Source organism: Cupressus sempervirens, chromosome 9, assembly GCF_028749045.1.
Source record: "Cupressus sempervirens isolate cs-2001-9-10 chromosome 9, ASM2874904v1, whole genome shotgun sequence".
In the NCBI taxonomy this organism is placed as follows: Eukaryota; Viridiplantae; Streptophyta; class Pinopsida; order Cupressales; family Cupressaceae; genus Cupressus; species Cupressus sempervirens.
This window is the reverse complement of record NC_143126.1, coordinates 578,120,987-578,140,506: the sequence shown is the minus strand read 5'-3', so window position 1 is coordinate 578,140,506 and position 19,520 is coordinate 578,120,987. Positions and strand designations below refer to the sequence as shown.

The following is a 19,520-nucleotide window of genomic DNA, read 5'->3' as shown; positions in this document are numbered from 1 at the left end:
TTGTCTGTGATCTTGAATCCAACATGATAAATTTCAAAATCCATTGAGACTGACAGGTCTACATTTGGCCCCACTATTTATTATTCCATGAGTCCAAGTATATTTTTACTTTTTGGGCTTGACAACAACTAGGTCCATGTGAGTAATAATTTGTTCAATGTCTTTTATGTTTGAGAGATTATTGCTGCTCCTTGGTCGCTGTTTTAGTGAGGATGATTGTATTCAAGTCCCCACGCATCATCTAACTTAGATTAGAGAATTTTAATTGAAGAACTCTAGAGATTTCTAACAGAATTTTGATGGACATTCAATTTCTGGCTATCAGATTGATAAAGAAAAAACCTTATAGGATTTTGATATCCCATGGCCATTTCCTGCATTAAGACTTGGGATGCAATATTACTATTTCTCCATTGTTTCTTAGTTATCTTTGAAATTTCATGGCTTGAAAGTTTATTATCTTGAAACATTCTCATATCTGGTTTGTTGTTTATGACACAATTGATGGACATTCTAAATCTGGCTATTAACACAATTCTCATACCTTTAATCAATCAGCCTATTGACACCAGTGTAACGGGACTCGGCGAGTCAGCCTCGGACTCGGCGAGTCAGAGGCAGAGTCCACCTTTCCGAGGCAGACTGCCTCTTGACTCGGACTCTGCCGAGTCCTGTCCGAGTCCTGCCTGACTCGGCGAGTCTATGGACTCGCCTGACTTGGCGAGTCCCGATGCCAAGACTCTCGCCGGCGAGTAACAAGTAAAAAGGCAAAAAAAAACATAAAATGCTTTGTTTAATTGGATTCTTTTGGTTTGTATAACATGTTATTGACCTAAAAAGGTCATTCCACCATTTGCTTGTGCTCACAAGAGAGAGGAAAGAGTTAGAGAAGAATATTGGGGTTTTGAGAGAGAAATCAACAAACCGGTTTGGTCTCCCGTATTGATTGCTAATAGTTTGTGCATCTTTCTAGCTTGCATTAAAGCATTTAGAGGAGCTTGAGGGAGCATTTGGAGGAGGTTTCTACAAACTTGCATTTCCATTGTTTGTGCAAATTTGAAGAGGTAAGCTACAAGTTGTTGTTGCATTTCTTTGTGTTGTTTTATACTATGTTTTAAACTTTTACATTCATATTTTTTAAGTATTTTCACTTCTCATTTTGTTTAAATTTGTTTGGTCTCTACTCTCTACTACTAGTCTACTATTTTTTTACTTATAATTTTTTTTACATTCATATTGCAGCAGGCTGACAGCGAACAGTAACTTATTGAAATTTGATATAATGTCTCAACAACAAGGTGAGGGAAGTGGAAATAGGCCTCCATTTAACCCTAATGCAGACCCAAGTGCAATAGCAAGGGATAAGGTTTGGAAACATGCCATCCCGGGGCACAAAAAGGGAGTTGCTACATGTTGGCATTGTGGTGTGGTATATAATGGGGGAGGAATAAATAGATTGAAGTATCACCTAGTACATATACTTAGACGTGATGCTAAAAAATGCAAAGATGTACCCCAAGATGTTATGCGAGACATCCAAACTCTTCTAGAGGAAAAAATGGAGCAAAAAGAATTGAAAAAGAAGCAACATGAAGAAATGGCACAACTAGCCGGAGCCCAACAGGGGTCTTCTAGTTTTCGCTCTCCATTATCCACTGCTCCACCTACGGATACCACTGCTTCTACGAGTGTGAGCATTGGGCCTCGCATTCGTAAGCAAAAATCGACACTTGATTCTATGTTTGCTCCACACACGGCTCCAGGTTCACAGCCATCACTTGAGGGCATGGGTTGGAACAAGGATAAACATGATTATGCAAAATTGGCGCTTGGGGACTTCTTCATCTACAACAACATTTCATTCAATGCAGCAAGGTAATTATTTATGTAAATTTAAATTTAAGTCTTCTCTTGCTTTCAAAGTTACAAGTTTCAGCTTTTAACTTTCAGCTTTCAATAATATGTTTATTTTAATTTGTATTTTGTTTTCAAATTTATTTATAATATACTAATTTGTTTAACTTGAAATTTTATTCTATTTGTTTTAGGTCCCCTTATTGGCAAATTGGAATCGATGCTGTTGCTGTTTGTGGTCCGGGGTTCAAAGCCCCTAGTGCTGAAGAGTTAGGAGGCCCTATTTTGAACCAAAGAGTGGCTGATGACAAGTTGAAATCACGGAGCAGCGTGAGGTGTGGAAGAAAAAAGGTTGCACCATCATGACTGATGGTTGGACTGATAGAAGGAGTAGAACACTCCTCAACTTTCTTGTTTCTTCATCTACTTAGAGTCTTAGACATTAAAAATTTAGAAGTAGAACTTGTACTTAAGTGATTAAGTTTATAAATTTTGAATTTATAAATTATGATTCATTATTAATCATTATACTAATTTGTTTCTTTTTCTTTAGGTGCCACGGTTTTTTTGAAATCCATTGATGCCTCGGGAAAAACAAAGAATGCTGAATATCTTTGTGGGATAATGGATGAAGTGATAAAAGATGTAGGTGAGGAGAATGTGGTGCAAATAGTTACTGATAATGCAACAAATTATGTTGCTGCAGGAAAGCTTCTTATGGAGAGACATCCTCACCTATTTTGGACCCCTTGTGCCGCTCATTGCATTTACCTCATGTTAGAGGATCTTGGTAAACTCCCTTGGATCAAAATAGTTATAGAGCGAGGAAGGAGTGTATGCAAATTCATATATAATCATACATGGGTCCTCAACCTCATGAGGAAACACAATGAGCAAAGAGAGTTGTCTCGTCCAGGGGTCACTAGATTTGCAACCAACTTCCTCACATTGAAATCCTTGCTTGATTCAAAGGGAGGTTTGAGACGTATGTTTGTTAGTGAGGAGTGGCTTGCATCCTCATATGCAAAGACCACTGCAGGGATTGCTGCAGCTGATCATATTTTTGACGAGCCCTCTTTTTGGACACCTATTGCTGATATTGTGAAGGTAATTTTCCTTTTTGTCCTCATTTCAACTTTATTTTGTTTATGAAATTATGTTATAAATTATTGTTCATTTAAAAAAAAAGAAACTTAAAGCTGATTATTTCTTTTCCAACTTTCATAATGATTGCAGTTTGTAAAGCCGCTTATTATTCTGCTACGAACAACTGATGGAGAGAAGCCCTCAATGGGCTACATTTATGAGGGCATGGATAGGGTGAAGGAGGCCATCCGCACTTTTTTTGCAGGGAATCGAGATAGGTATGGGCTTATATGGGATGTCATTGATAGACGATGGCACAATCTACTTCACAGGCCTATACATGTAGCGGCCTACTTCCTTAATCTAGCATACCAGTTCAACCCACATTTCAAGGCTGATGATGAGGTGTGGAGCGGCCTCTACGATGTTATAGAGAGAATGTCACCTAATTCAGTAGTTAGCACAGATATAGTCCGTGAGATTGAGCTATTTAAGAAAGCTCAAGGGGACTTATTTGCACGAGAGTTGTGCAAAAGAAATAGGACAACATTGATGCCTGGTAAACACTAAAAATCTTTGATTCTAATTTCTACATCCTAATTTCTAATAGTAATTCTATTACCATCTTAATTTGATAAATTCAAAGTTATTGATATGATTCAAAAATTTCTTGTTTCAGATGCATGGTGGGAGATGTTTGGCACAAAGGTGCCAAATTTACAGAGGATTGCGATTCGCATCTTGAGCCAGCCATCTAGTGCATCAGGATGTGAACGTAATTGGAGTCTTTTTGAACACATACACTCAAAGAAGCGCAATAGGTTGGCAATGCAAAAATTAAATGATCTTGTCTTTGTTCACTACAACCTTCGCCTTCGCCATAGACAGATCCTTGGCATCGATACAACTCCGATTGTATTAGAGAATGTTGATCCTCATGCAAAGTGGAACACAAAGGTGGATGATCCTGTCTTCAGTGATGAAGATGAGTGGGTAGATCAGGTGGATCGAGAGGTTGAGGCAGTAGCGATGGCAGTTGAGGAGGCTAGAGCACGAGGAGACAGAGTGGACCCTGAGGCTAGGAGTGATGGATCTGAGGCTGATGACGAGGATTATGTGCGTGAGGAGGATGATGATGATGAGGATGAGGAGGAGGTTTAGGGTCAGCCTCAGACACAGGCAGAGAGGATGGCTCTAGAGTCTTCCATGACTTATCTTAGGCGCACTCGTAGGAGGACATAGAGGATGGCTCTAGTTGTTATTTTGATATATGTTTTGAACCTTTGAATTTGATACCATGGATTTTGTAATCCATGAATGTTGTAGACATTTGAGTCTTTGATATTGGAGTGACACTATGTTTATTACTTTATATTGTGGTTATTCAGTTTTTTTCCTTCAAAAATTCGCTTTTATACTTATGCGATCTATGCAAAATTGTGTATGTGTATTAAGTAGGTTCTATTTATATCAATTATTGTGTATTTGATGTTAATTGACTAAAAGATGCAAGAAACAATCTTAAAATCCTTAAAAATCTTTGGATTTCATGAGTTTTTCAATTTTCCAAGTCCTTGCCGAGTTCGGTCGCCGAGTTCGAGTCCGAGTCGGATTTTGACCTTTCCGAGTCAGAGGCGAGTCCGAGTCCTGTAACACTGATTGACACAATTGATGGACATTCTAAATGATTTTGATATCCCATGGCCATTTCCTGCATTGAGACTTGGGGTGCAATATTACTATTTCTCCATTGTTTCTTAGTTATCTTTGAAATTTCATGGCTTGAAAGTTTATTAGCTTGAAACATTCTCATATCTGGTTTGTTGTTTATGATAAGTTGTTTTGGCCATAGCAGCAAAAATCTTTGGGGGAAACATCGGAAAACTAAAAGTACAAGATTGTTTGAAAATAATGGTTTTAAAATTTTCTTTTTTAATAAAATGTTGAAAAAAACATAAAAGCTAATTGTTTTTTAAATTTGAAGGTATTGCTAATAAACCAAACATTCAAATTTAGTCAAAGCACCGACTCATCTAAAGTAGAAGTAGAAGACATTTGATGGAAACAATACATTTTAGGATAAATATGTAATAATCAAAATAAGCATACAAAATTACAATGACCAAGATTTTCATGTCATAAAGATTAGACATCTTAACGCAATATTGGGTTACATGTAAACATTGGGCTGATGTGCCAAGGGTTTTTGTACTACAATTTGAGAAAATGATAAATTTGATGAACACAAAAGATGATCTCCACACAAGATTAACTCTTCACTTCTTACAAGGAAAAACATGAAACTATAGCATTATCATATTCATTAGATAAATCAATGATATGACAGAGAGCCTAAATTAGCATCAAATTTAAGTCATTTAGCTGAGAATATGGATCATTTCTTTCTAAGGAACTAATTTACACGGATTGCAGGAAAAGATAGATATGTTGTTTGGACAAAATAACCAACCAATCTTCACAATAACGATTCAGTTGTGCGAAAAATTAAGAAAAGTTGTTGACACAAAGTAAAATCATGATAAGGTAAACATAAAATATGAAGTAGACATAGTCGGCTAAAATATAACCTCAAGATATAGACCATTTACCTGTCATAACAGTAAAATGCTCTCTTTGGATGAAAACTTTGCCAAAATAATATTAGATTTAATGTCTTTAATCTTGTTAATTTAGATTGAAAGATCCTTGTGATGCACATGTTGAAAAGGTTATCTAACATTTGATGTAGATAATTTGACACAAAATTAAGCCATGCGTGACAATATATGTCGGTATTTACAGAGATCCTAGCCTCTGGTATAGATAAAATTAAATATGGTAAAGTAGAGACAAAATATGAAGTATGAATGGCGAGTGAAGGTATAAGCTTAGAATATGATTCGTTCGCTTGTCATTACATTAAATTACTATCTCTTTGGATGGAAACCCAACACCAAAATAAGATAGATTTAATGATTTTTATCTTGGCAATTAAAATTGGAAAATCCTTATGATATGCACGTTGAAAATTTTATTTAAAGATTTCTTCATTTATTTGTATGCATGTGGTTCTATTTTGTGTAAATATTATTTTATATGAAACAAATTTATAGGATACATTTGAACATTGTTACAACAAAAAATTGCTTGCATTCGATTCAAATACACCACATCCTGATTCCCTACAAATTTGCAGTTAATTGTGTCTTCTATGCATGCCTGGATGAGCTAGTGTGTGTAGTTGTGCCCCAAAATTATTAGAAAATATTTTGCTATTTCACAAGTGGGCAAGAGATTGATTAAGGTATCAAACACAGTTCAAGTGCCATTTAAATGGAAAAAATTGTTGATAATTTCAGTCAATAATTTTTTAAAAAGACAAGATTTTTTGGTGCAAAATCATCCGCAAGAAAGATTGGTAAAAAATGGGTATAATCTGGTTATTTTGGAGATTTTTGCTTCTCTGGAACTTTTAGTAGCCTATGCTGATCAGGGGTGCAAATTAACCAGACATTCCACAAATATTGTCCTTATTGGGCAGTTTTGTTCATTCCACAAATATTTTCTTTATTGGGCAGTTTTTTTTTGGGTGGGGATTTTATATGCACTCTTGGAGTTGATATTCTCTTTAACTTTGCTCTTCCCCTTCACACTCTTCTTTTCATCGCCTCCACATTATTACTCTGGCAGTTTTTGCTTTGGGTAGGGATTTTATATGCACTCTTGGAGTTGATTCCCTTCTGCAACATCATTTCTTATTTCTCCATCTTCCTTGCTGGGTATCCGTCCTTTTCTTCCTCATATGCAGTCCTCAATTTTCTTCATCTGCTATTCTGTTTTTTCCAAATCTTATTCTCTGGTTGTTGTGCTTTGCTTGTCCAATTATTTTCCTACAACATCTGCCTTTGCTGTCTCCTCACCTTCCATTTCTTGCTCTTTCCTCTGGCATATTGCCTTTCCTTCTTTTCTTCTTCCACACTATCCTCTGCCATCTGACCTATCTCTTCCTTCTCTGCTGCAGCTACTGCTACTCCGTTTTCTGTGTTTCTGAAACTCACTCAGGTTAGTGGTACTATTCCAGGGGACAATATGCGAGCTTACACTATGGGCTAGTGTGTTCTAGCCTTGATGGTTAAGAGAGGCATTTTAATGTTTGATTTCTTCACTTTTATAAGACAGAATTTTGAACTGATTTACTTCTGCCCAATGTTTCCACTGCAATAGAGGTTATCTGCAAGCTTTCTTTTTTGACATCTTGAAACTTCTATTTCTTTTGCTGCTGGCCTGTTCTCCGAACACAGGCAATCTGTACTGAAGTAACTATGGCAATTGTTGTTGACTGATGAATTCAAGATGTTCATACAGCACTTTTTGGATGGTGGTCCTTATTTCAAATTCAATCCCAACTGCTGGTCACAAGCTTTTGGTTGGGTCCATCTTGATGCAAAAATTAGCATGCACAGATAGGTTTTGAAAGATCCCTGATAGATACCGTTGCTGATATCCAACAATGATGCCAAACTGCTTCAAATGGCAGCCGTAAGACTGCAAGGAATCACGTCCCAGCTGAAAGAATCAATCTGTAACGCTGAAACCATAAATCTGCAACCTAAATCCACAATAAAGAATGGTGTACTCTATCCCTGATAGCAACGCACACTATCTGAAGAATCCAATGCCAATAACTGCTGAGGGCTACGTCTCAGCCAGTCCAGAACCTGGGGTTTGCGTCCCAGATGAAGAATTGCTCTCTCAGAGCCAATTCACAAAAACAAGTTTTTCAATATGCAAAAGATAATCTTAGAATTGAAACTTCCATCTCCTTATAACCCCCTCTTAATTGCAAATTGAACCCTAAGTGTCTCCAAGTGGCATTGTGTAGTGAAAATGTTATAATTTCTTATTTTAAAGTGGTCATGTTACTAGAAAATGACCTTTTTCCTCATAGATAGAATTCCATTCACTGAAATGCCCTGAGACCAAAGAGAAAGATTTAGAGAATTTTGAGACCTTTCCAACGAGCTATCACACCATAGGATGCGCATCCAGATGAGGCCAAAAAATCCCTTATTACTCCAAAATGGCTAAAACTTAACCTTATTTAATTTATTTAATCACCAACTTAGGAAATATTTAAATATATTAAAATATTTTCCAAATGGTCCCAAAAGGCCCAAAATGACCAATCAAACATGAATTTGACCTTGTCACTTGTCTGTGACTGATGCCGAACAAGATGGGTCAATTGGTAGTCCATCCCTAAAATCTAGGGATGCTCCTTAAAAGTAGGAGATTGCCCCAATCAACCAAAATTGAGTCCCAATGAATCTCCCCTACTGTGTGCACCTCTGAGAGAACTGTCACTGTACTGGGAGTTCCTCCTAAAAAATAGGAATGCCTCCTAAAAAATAGGAGATGCACTCTAAGTCTCCAAAACGTTCGCCGAGGTTTCTAAATGCCTCCTAGACCACTCCTAGTCAATCCCTACAAATTAGGAATCCCTCCTAAATTGTAAGAAACTGTTGTCTACTACTCCAAAGTACTTGGGAATCTCATGCATGACTCTCAAAGCCCTTGGGTTGGTTCCCTCTATGCTCTGCTGGCCTATGGGAACCAGATAATAGACCAACCTTGCTAGAAATGTTGTCACTAAGGCGGGGCAAAAATTGGGGACATGACAGGTTTCTTTACATTCTGTATATGAAATGCACATACATTCCTCAATGGTGTTTCAGGGTTTCCAAAAAACATTGTCAGTTGGAAATATCTGTACTAAAGCCAAACATCTGCAGCCAGAATTGTACCTTGTCAAAAGAGGTTCTTTTATTCTAATCCTCCCAATTATTCACAAAAATCAATGTTTGCCCTAAAAGTCATGAGTCTCCAACTAAATTTCCTCTCTATTCTTCCTGTAACTGAAAATAACAAGGCAAAAAGTCATAGTGAAAGAGTCTGATTTGTTTCAATTAGTTGAATCTTTATTTATTGTTCAGTCATTTCACAAAATTTCCTGTGTGCTGCTAAAACCCAATAATCTTAGATTTGCGCTTCTCTTTCAACATATGATTCCTGGATTCAGCTTGGTATCTTCTATTGTTATCTCTTTTATTTCCATAGCCACAGGGGTCATTGTAGGGGTTTAGAATGGAATCTGCCTCCTTTCTTCCTCTGGTTTTGCTCTGTGCTGTTCCTGCCTTGGGCTGTGCTCATGTGGAACTGGTTTCCATGCCCATCCTTTCACACCCCTCATTCCATTAGTTTTTTTCCTATGTTGTGTGCATCAGATATATTGAGAAACCTCCAATAGCATTGTTCTTGAAATATTCTTAAAAAATAGGAATTCAATGCATGCAGGATTCTTTGGAGTCAATGAGGAAGAAGGAATTACAAACATCAGTAAGAGAAGCTCTCAATGCAAATAAGATAGGCTCTTTGAGAAACGAGGGCAAGAAAGCATTGTCTGATGTAGATGGCTATAGTGATGAGGATGAAGCAGATTTTGATGCAAGGATGCGAAAACAAATCCTTGGCAAGAGAAATAAGCTGGGCGATTTGAGGGACAAGCCACAAGATGAAAAGAAAGGTATGATAGCCTACATTTTCTGTTTTAGTTTAAGTTTCCCAGTAGACAAGCATTTTTTTCCTACTCATTTGATTGTCTGGTCTTGCATATGTGCTAGATGGAATCCTTGGGGTTTGAATGAGCGTTATGATTATAAACCAAGCTGCATGTGCAGTGTCTGTCTTCTTTTCACAATTTATTTTAGTGAGAGGGAATATTACATAGGCATATGTAAACAATATTATTTTACATTATATTAATCTTTGTGCACCGAACTCATTTCGTTCTTTAATTGTTGGTTGGAGATAGCATGTAAGTAGTTATAAACAGTTAATCCAGTTTTTCTGGTTTAGCAGTAATTGCTACTTGTTGGCTCTTTAAAAAGAGCTTCTGCAGTCAGGGAAGTGCAGTGGTATATGTGCGGTCTTCCCTGAATCATAATCCATGTAATTTAACACTGCCTTGATTAAATTTTTATTTATGATAGTCTCACACAATCAAATCTGGTATTAATTGTTTCTCTTTTCTTATGCTGCATTGGTAGTGTTAAATTACGTTATTTTATGTGTAGCACTGTTGGATTTGGAAAGTCAGGTTAGGCTTTAAGAAAATTACAATCAGCAGTAAGTATTCATGATGACACAACAAGATGGAGTAGTAAATGCGCTAGTATATACAAGAATTGTCCAATCCAGAGAATAAAAGAAAATCAGATTATTCAAGCATTAGGTACTTGTGGGAAGTACGGTTCAAGAGCAGGTTAGAGAAGAATTAAATACAAACCAAGTACTCAGTTCCATTTGGGGAAACTTGGTTGTAGCTACACAAGTTGAATAACTACTAGATAAATTGGCTAGACCTTTAGAAAGACACTATAATCGTACATCTTCATGTCAAAAGAGAACAAAAAGTACATAAACAATAGATAGTGCAATGTTACAAATAAGGGTGTTCTAAGAAGAAACTGTGAAGTGAATAATAATGTTGTACCCCAAGAAATTACTATTAATAATGTCGAACAAAAGCCAGGAAAAGAGAACATTATCGTCAAGTATTGGATTGTGAAATGGGGTTATTTCTTAGAATGGAATAACAAGAATGAAGGAGGCTAGATGAAGAAATTAACTCTAGAAATCAACTAAAATAATCTAAAAGCTGAAATGCAAATCTAAGTTGAAGTGTTGCTGAAGCATAAGCATACGCTAAAGTCCCAGCTGTGAATGAAGAAATCAAAGAATCTAGCTGACTCAAGCAAAAATCCCACACATGGAACACGAGTGGGTTGAAGTTGTTAGAAAAATGCTCATTTCTATAGAAGGAAATGCTGATCTTATGTACCAAGTAAGGTTCCCCAGTGGAAGAGTCAATTGAATTTGCTAAGTTAATGGAGAGCATAGTTCCAAAAATTGTCCAAAAATCGCCGGAATCGCCGATTCTGCGAGTTGATTCAACCAAGCTGAGTTTTTGTGAATCGTGAATCGTAATTGGCGATTTTTTGGCATGAATCGCCTAAATCGCCGATTCAGGCGATTCATGCCAAAAATGGCCTGAATCTTCCTCATGAATCAGCCGTAACAACCAATAAAGTTGCATTGAGTTGTTAAAAAAAAAAATGATTCAAGAGATTATGTCTCAATAGTTTGAAGGACGAAATCCCTTCAAGTTGAAAATCTTGACGCCATTGAAAGATATGGTCTTGAGATTCAACATGGTAGTAGTTCAAAAAAGCAGATACGAGAAAGCAGCCCGAAAAAGAAGAACCGAAAAAGCAGGCTGAAAAAGCAATCCGTAAAAGCAGTTCAAAAAGCGGACCCGAAAAAGCAATCGCAAAAGCAAATCGAAAAAGCAAAGCAGAAGGGGCAACATTGAAGGAAATTATTACAGCCATTTACAACCAAGTTCCTTTGTTAGTTTTGCTTTTTAGGGTGTTATAAGTTTCAATAGTAAGTGTGCATTATACCAGCATTATCATTTTGTAATCCTTGTAAATGCCAAAAGTCTTGGCCATATTTCATGATCATTGTATTAGAAATTTCATTGCAAATTAAGAAGATAATAGTTGCTGGTGTCATTTAAGCAATTCAATATCATTATTTATCAGCTAGTTAGTTTGCATACCAACTATTTGTAAAAATGCCAGTTGGCTGTAGGTGTTCATTTCTCATGCTTAGATCATATATATGCACTGAATATTGTCAAAATTAGTAGCACACTCATGTTAGGCCATTGTGTAGTCCATTTGGAGTCTTCTAGCACAAGATTCTCATTGATGCAAATTGAAAAAGAGTCATTTAAAGCCAGCTGAAAAACTATATCAGTCATACGTCTCTTGCATGTGAATTGTTTGATGAAATTCCTTGAGCTTTCATCAGCATTTTTTTGAGAGCAGATTTGAGGAGGGCCATTACAGTAGTATCAGAGCTTGTTTATCCTGCCATCCTAGTGGGTACAAACACAATGAACAGGTGGTGATATGACAGATTGGAGTGTTCAACCTTTAACTCATCACTATAATTTAAGAAGAACTAGGGCTCGTCTAAACATAGGACAAGAGGAATAGGGAAATCTAGAGGATCATATTGATACAGGTGAACAGGTTATTGGCAATATGGGAGACAGGAATGCTCGGGATCCTAGAGAGAAAAGATTCTTACAGTTATTAGAGACCTTGGCACAGGGACAGCGATTAGCAGAACAGAGGGCACAGGAACAAAATCAGAGAATGGAGCTTATGATGTAGATGATGGCTCTTCAAATGGGTTTGAACGCTAACATAGGTGGAGGAAATAATTAGAATGGTAATAATCAGAATGGTAACAATCAGAATGGGAATAATCAGGATGGGACACATAATGGAGGTGAACAAGTCGGGAACAATTTTGGTCATGCACCCCAGCAAGCTAGGACAGTGAGTTCGATGCCCATGATTCCCACATTTCCTCCTAGAGCTCCAGAGCAGCCCGTACGAGAGCCCCAGATCACTGATATACAAGACTAGTTGAGGAGAGATTGGGAAGCCGGAGGTCTAGATTTTACTGCTGCAATTACCTTTAGGGAGTATATGGATGTGCGGATGAAACATATGCCACGTGGACATGACAGGAACCAGAGCTATGAGCTACGGAAGAAAGTAGGGAAACTTTAGTTACCATATTATGATGGCTCGGGGAAGTCTACAACAAGAGCTTGGGTTCAAAAGCTTGACACATACTTTCAATTGAACCCTATGCCTGAGGAAGAAGCTATTAAGTATGCAGCAATTCATCTGGATGGGTTAGCACACGAGTGGTGGCATCATGGTATGGTCACTATGGGTCATGCACACATTACCTCATATGTGGAGTTTACGGAGAGACTGATTGAACGTTATGATAGGAAGGATCCAGAACTCCATTTCAAGGAGTTAGCTCAGCTTAAACAATGGGGATCATTGGAAACATACATTTCAGAATTTCAGAAAATTGCAGTGTTAGTAACAGATGTATCCGAACGGAGGATACTGGTTCTATTTATGGATGGGTTAGCTGATCCGTTGAGAGGGTGGATTAAAGCTCTCAACCCTCCCACTTTGTAGGAAGCCATTAAGAAAGCTCGTGACATGGATTCCTCTTCAACTTCTAGAAATAAATTCCAGGCAAAGAGTTTCCCTTAGAGGAAAGATAAGGATAGTAAACCTTTTCATAGAGAGGCTCAGCCACCTAAGGAGGAAAGCAAGAGGTTGGACAATGAGACACTTAATGATCTTAGGAAGAAGAACCTTTGTTTTCATTGCAGGGAGCCTTGGGATTTGTCACATAAGTGTCCATTGAAAGCAAAAGCTAAGCAGATGGAGTACTTTTCAGCCGAAGAGTCAGTGGATGGAGATTCAGAGCAGTCATCAGAATAAGATGGAGATGATAATTCTTCACATGAGGAAGCACACAGTGATAGCATGATAGCTTAGTTGTCCAGTATACAGGAGGCCGTCACTTTCAAAGTTAGGGGAACTTTGGATGGACAAGAATTTGTGGCACTCATTGATACGGGGGCAACACAACTTCATTGACGAAAAGTTTGTGTCACGCAGAGGGCTACATACAAAAGAGCATAAGGGATTTAAGGTGATGGTTGCCGACGGCTTCAAAATTGACTGTACCAAGAAAATCTCTAACTTGCAGCTTCGTTTGGGAGATTATGACATGGTGGGAGATTTCTTTGTTGTCAACATTGGTGATCAGGATATGGTGTTTGGGATGAATGGGATGAAATCTTTGGAAGAGTTTACACAGTGAGATGTGATTTGGGAGATGGTGGTATGAGATGATAATTCTTCACATGAGGAAGCACACAGTGATAGCATGATAGCTTAGTTGTCCAGTATACAGGAGGCCGTCACTTTCAAAGTTAGGGGAACTTTGGATGGACAAGAATTTGTGGCACACATTGATACGGGGGCAACACAACTTCATTGACGAAAAGTTTGTGTCACGCAGAGGGCTACATACAAAAGAGCATAAGGGATTTAAGGTGATGGTTGCCGACGGCTTCAAAATTGACTGTACCAAGAAAATCTCTAACTTGCAGCTTCGTTTGGGAGATTATGACATGGTGGGAGATTTCTTTGTTGTCAACATTGGTGATCAGGATATGGTGTTTGGGATGAATTGGATGAAATCTTTGGAAGAGTTTACATTTAACCTCCAAAGAATGGAAATGAGGTTTGAGGCAAATGGTAAGAAGATAGTGCTCAAAGGTTTGTTAGATGGGAGACTTCGAGTGGTGTCACTCAAGCGGATGCAAAGTTTCTTCAGACACGACCAGGTGCAGTGGACAACAGAGTTTAGAGTAATGCCTGAGGTGACAGAGCAGCATAAACAGGAGTATCCACCTGATGTACAAAGAATAATAACAAACATACTAAGGTGTTTGGTGAGATACCTCTAGGGAGACCCCCAGATAGGGGAATTGAGCATGTTATTGAGTTAGAGGAAGGGGCTAAGCCAGTCATCATCACACCCTACCGCCATCCAAAGAGATATAAGGATGAAATAGAAAAGGCAATCAAGGAGTTGATTGACATGGGGCACATACGACCAAGCAAGAGTCCTTTCGCTTCTTCAGTAGTATTGGTAAAGAAGAAGGATGGTACAATGAGGATGTGCATTGATTATAGGGCATATTATTAGTGCAGGAAGTGTTTGGGTTGACTTAGACAAGATCAGGGCCATTTTGGATTGGCCACCGTCGAGGAACACTTCGCAACTCAAGGGATTTCTTGGGCTTTGTGGGTTCTACCGCAGATTTGTGAAGGGATTTTCAGAGATAGTAGCACCACTTACAGATTTGACGCGGAGAGACAATTTCAAATGGTCAGAGAAGGCTCAGGATTGTTTTGACAGGTTCAAGGAGTTGATGAGTACGTGTCCTGTTTTAGCAATTCCAGATTTCACCAGACCTTTTGAGCTACAGTGTGATGCCTCAGGGGAGGGCGTAGGAGCTGCCCTCATGCAGAACAAACATCCCATCGCATATGAGAGTAGGAAATTACGAGGTGTTGAGAGAACTTACAGCATCTATGAAAAAGAAATGCTAGCAATCATGCATGCGCTAGCTAAGTTCAGGCAATACTTAGCAGGGAGCCGATTCACAGTAAAAACAGATCATAACAGCTTGAAACATTTCCTTGGACAGAAGGATCTTAATGACAGGCAACAGAAATGGGTGAGTAAGTTACAGGCTTATGATTTTGACATAGTCTATGTCAAAGGGAAGAAAAATATTGTCGCAGATGCTTTATCCAGAAGGCCTCATTTGTTTGCTGTTGGGATAGCCATGGATGATTGGAGAGAGTTGATCTTGGCAGAGTATGCCAACGATAGTTGGGCATCTAGTGTTATTGGAGGAACTATTCAGGATAGTCGATACACTATTGTAAATGATCTGATCATCTACAAGGAAAGGATTTATTTAGTACTCGGGTCTCCTATGAAGCAGAAGATTTTGAGGGCATTTCATGATTCACCATTGGCAGGACATCCTTGATTCTTTAAGACATATCGGCAGGTGAGAGAGTGCTTCACTTGGAAAGGACTCAAAACAGAGGTGCTTTAGTTTGTTAGGGAGTGCCAAGTATGTCAGCAGAACAAACAGGAACATTCCTTTCCAGGTGGTGTACTACAGCCCCTACCCATACCAGAGAAGAAGTGGGATAGCATTTCCATGGATTTCATCACAGGCCTCCCCAAAGCACGTGTTCGGGATTGTATTTTTTTTGTGGTAGACAGATTGATGAAATTTGCACATTTCTTTGCAATTTCGTCTACGTATTTAGCAGCACAAACAACAGAACTATTTTTTCGAGAGGTATTCAGACTACATGGGATACCACGAAGCATAGTCAGTGACGGAGACAGCAGATTTATGAGCTACTTTTGGCAAGAATTGTTCAAGTTATGTGGAACAGAGCTGACTCCGAGTACCAGTTACCACCCCCAAACCGATGGGCAAACAGAGATAGTGAACAAGTGGGTTGAGGGATATCTCCGAAACTACATTGCAGGGCAGTAGAGGGCTTGGGTGAAGGGGCTACATCTAGGGGAGTACTGCTATAATACCTCTTTCCATATGTCTATTCAAATGTCCCCTTTCATGGCACTGTACGGGTATGATGCTCCTAATTTTTTGGATTTGTTATTTGGGGACAGTACGGTGCCTAAGGCCAAGGATATTTTGCAGGAGTGTCAGGACATTATGCGATCCTTGAAGGAAAATTTGCAAAAGGCACAAAATCAGCAGAAGCAATATGCTGATCAACACAGGGTTGAGAGGTCTTTCGAGGTAGTAGATATGGTGTACCTCATGTTACAGCCGTATAGACAGTCCTCTCTCAAGAAGAGTGGAGCAGAGAAATTGAAACCACGCTACTATGGACCGTTGAAAGTAATCACGAGAGTGGGTGAAGTAGCTTATGAGTTGGAGTTGCCTGCAGACAGTAAAGTGCATAATGTGTTCCATGTGTCACGCCTTAACAAGGCATTGGGCCACAATGTGGTGCCTTCAGTAATATTGCCACCTCTTGATGATGAGGGAAAGCTTATCTTGGTTCCTGAGGCTATACTTGACTCCAGGGAGAGGGTGCTTCGCAGGCGGATCATGAAGGAGTACTTGGTCAAGTGGAGGAATCTACCAGTGGAGGATGCTACTTGGGAAAATGAGCAGATATTACAGCATCCAGAGTTGAAATTGCTTGAGGACAAGCAATTTTGGGAAGGGCGGATTGTAATGTCCCCTTTTTAGCATTCATAGCATGATGTTGTCGTTAGCCTATTTCCCCATGGTCCCGTAGGTTAACCAAGACATTAAAGGGGCTTAGAGGCCATTTGGCCTAGATAGTTTTAGTTGCAGGTCTTTCTGAGGGGTTTTGAGGCAACTTTGGGCATACTATTTATAGTAAGTCATCTTGGACATGGGCAGACATCCAGTGGCAATGGTATGTCGATGGTAATTGTTTAAAATCGACAAGAAGATTTGTTTATCATTGATAAGATTTATTATGCATTGATAAAGCTATTTTATAAAGTTAAATTTAAATATTTAACTTTATTAATGCATAGACTATAGTTTGTGGGAAATATTTAAATTAAAAGAGTCCCTTTTATTTTATAACACATTGGAGACATAAGTTACATAAAGGGAGTTATGTTTTATCCCACATTGAGAAAACGAAGGATGGAGCTCTTGTGAGAACACTATAAAAGAAATGGAAGAGTTTCTTTTTAAGCAGGCTTGGAAATATCAAAGAAATTGGGAAATTTTCTGGAGATTATGTCTCAATAGTTTGAAAGACGAAATCCCTTAAAGCTGAAAATCTTGACGCCATTGAAAGATATGGTCTTGAGATTCAACATGGTAGCAGTCCGAGAAAGCAGATACGAAAAAGCAGCACGAAAAAGCAGAACCGAAAAAGCAAGCTGAAAAAGCAATCCGTAAAAGCAGTTCAAAAAGCGGACCCGAAAAAGCAGTCGAAAAAGCAAAGCAGAAGGGGCAGCATTGAAGGAAATTATTACAGCCATCTACAACCAGGTTCTTTTGTTAGTTTTGCTTTTTAGGGTGTTATAAGTTTCAGCTGTAAGTGTCCATTATACCAGCATTATCATTTTGTAATCCTTGTAAATGCCAAAAGTCTTGGCCATATTTCATGAGCATTGTATTAGAAATTTCATTGCAAATTAAGAAGATAATAGTTGCTGGTGTTATTTAAGCAATTCAATATCATTATTTATCAGCTAATTAGTTTGCATACCAATTGTTTATAAAAATATGCACTGAATATTGTCAAAATTAGTAGCACACTCATGTTAGGCCATTGTGTAGTCCATTTGGAGTCTTCTAGCACAAGATTCTCATTGATGCAAATTGAAAAAGAGTCATTTAAAGCCAGCTGAAAAACTATATCAGTGATGCGTCCCTTGCATGTGAATTGTTTGATGAAATTCATTGAGGTTTCATCAGCATTTTTTTGAGAGCAGATTTGAGGAGGGCCATTACATACACCGTACAGAGTTCCTCTCTTCTCCACGTGGTCTACAATGCCATATGGTCTTTTATTATAACATGCTCTCCAATGTCATACGGTCACTAATGTTTCTCATGTAGTCCCTATGGTCCAGTTTATCCTCTGTCGTACAGAAGGCCATACGGTGCTTTCTCCTTCACAGACAGTGCATTTGTGTCTGTACGGTCTCTGTCTTCTTGCTTGCCATATGGTTTATTGCAACATTTGCTGAGTTCCCATATCCCTGTATCCGCACGTTTTGCCTCTACTGGTCGTACAGTGGTTCTTTTCGCCTACTCCAATCTTCTCTTTCCGTATTACAACCTTTCCTATCCGTACGGTGGATTTATGCTTTCCAAATGCCATACACTATTTTTCTTGGCTCTCTCGATGCAATGTTAAGATGATGGCTCACCCCTTATAGTCGTTTTTTGTACAGCCGTACGACATCCATTGTTCTTCGACGGTGACTTCTCCTATGGATGTTGTACGATGCATGGTGGTTTTCATATGGTACTATTTTAAAAAATACTTTGTGCTTGCAATTACCCATCATACTGTGGTTTTTATAGGATGCATGCCCGTACGACCGTACAACACTGTTTCTTCTATCTGTGGTGGTTGTATAGCTATAATAGTACTTTGTCTCTCTCTCCTCGGTTTGTTTTAGGTCGTACGGTGACTATTGTTATACTGTCAATGACTGTACTATGCTTTTCTGTTGCTTTATGTGCATTCGTTGTGTATTCCTACTTCTGCCAACTATGAGAATTTTAATTCTTTGTTTACACCTATTTATATATATACATTAATATTCATTATTTATTCTGAATTGTTCGTCCACGGAGGTGCATTATTTCTTTCATGATAGACTTCTAGCTTCGACCCAGCGATTGCATCGGCTACTTCCTTCCCATTGAGTGTCCATAGCATTATTGCTCCATTGTCGCCCACTTCTCGTATCTTGTAAGGTCCGACCCATTTGACTTGGAACTTTCTAGGTTTGATTTCGTTCCACTCGTTTTATTTCGACACTAACTGATCTGGTTGGAATTTATTTAATTTTAAGTGTTTATCATGCAACGCTTTGCGCCTGTTTTGTGTCACCTCTATGACCCATACCATGAATTCCGTCGGCTGCCACTCCTTGCTGTCAATAATTGTATTCTTGATTCTAGAACCTTTACTCCGTACAGCTGCAGTTTTTACTAAGCCCTTCCTCTTTGTTTCCTATGCAGACCGTATGATGTGTTTTCCTTGTCGACACCTTTCTACTATAGCCGTGGTGCGGTGTAACATTTTCTTTCTGCGCGGTCTGTTCACCATGTACCGTATGGTGGAATCTTTCATTTTTCTTGGTTCATATAGTATGTTCCTCCTCTTGTACTGGCCATACGGTATGTTCTTTTCTTTAGCTTCAGCCGTAACAGCCTTGCCTTCTTTCACTTCTCTGTATTCCTTCGGACATTCATTTTCCTCTCCTTT

The 19,520-nt window shown here is 38.6% G+C and overlaps 2 protein-coding genes across 2 annotated transcripts in view; both read left to right on the top strand.

Moving 5' to 3' along the window:
* Positions 1–19,520, top strand: part of LOC149539979 (Cyclophilin-like peptidyl-prolyl cis-trans isomerase family protein) — a 291,729-nt gene that overhangs the window by 149,875 nt on the left and 122,334 nt on the right. The window contains exon 7 of the mRNA XM_089801194.1: positions 9,295–9,523. Coding sequence (XP_089657320.1) covers positions 9,295–9,523 — 229 coding nt within the window. The remainder of the gene's footprint in view (positions 1–9,294; positions 9,524–19,520) is intronic.
* Positions 1,598–4,101, top strand: LOC149539980 (uncharacterized). Its single transcript, XM_089800279.1, has 5 exons — positions 1,598–1,790; positions 2,049–2,123; positions 2,408–2,961; positions 3,091–3,499; positions 3,707–4,101. Exons 1-5 carry the CDS (start codon positions 1,598–1,600, stop codon positions 4,099–4,101), a joined length of 1,626 nt encoding a protein of 541 aa, XP_089656405.1.

What these genes read in the sequence shown, in the direction of transcription:
- LOC149539980 (XM_089800279.1), top strand. Translation starts at nt 1,598, where the DNA reads ATGGCACAACTAGCCGGAGCCCAACAGGGGTCTTCTAGTTTTCGCTCT. An exon ending in AAAGCCCCTAGTGCTGAAGA is followed by an intron (nt 2,124 to 2,407) that starts GTTAGGAGGCCC and finishes CTTTTTCTTTAG; the next exon opens with GTGCCACGGTTTTTTTGAAA. An exon ending in TAGGACAACATTGATGCCTG is followed by an intron (nt 3,500 to 3,706) that starts GTAAACACTAAA and finishes CTAGTGCATCAG; the next exon opens with GATGTGAACGTAATTGGAGT.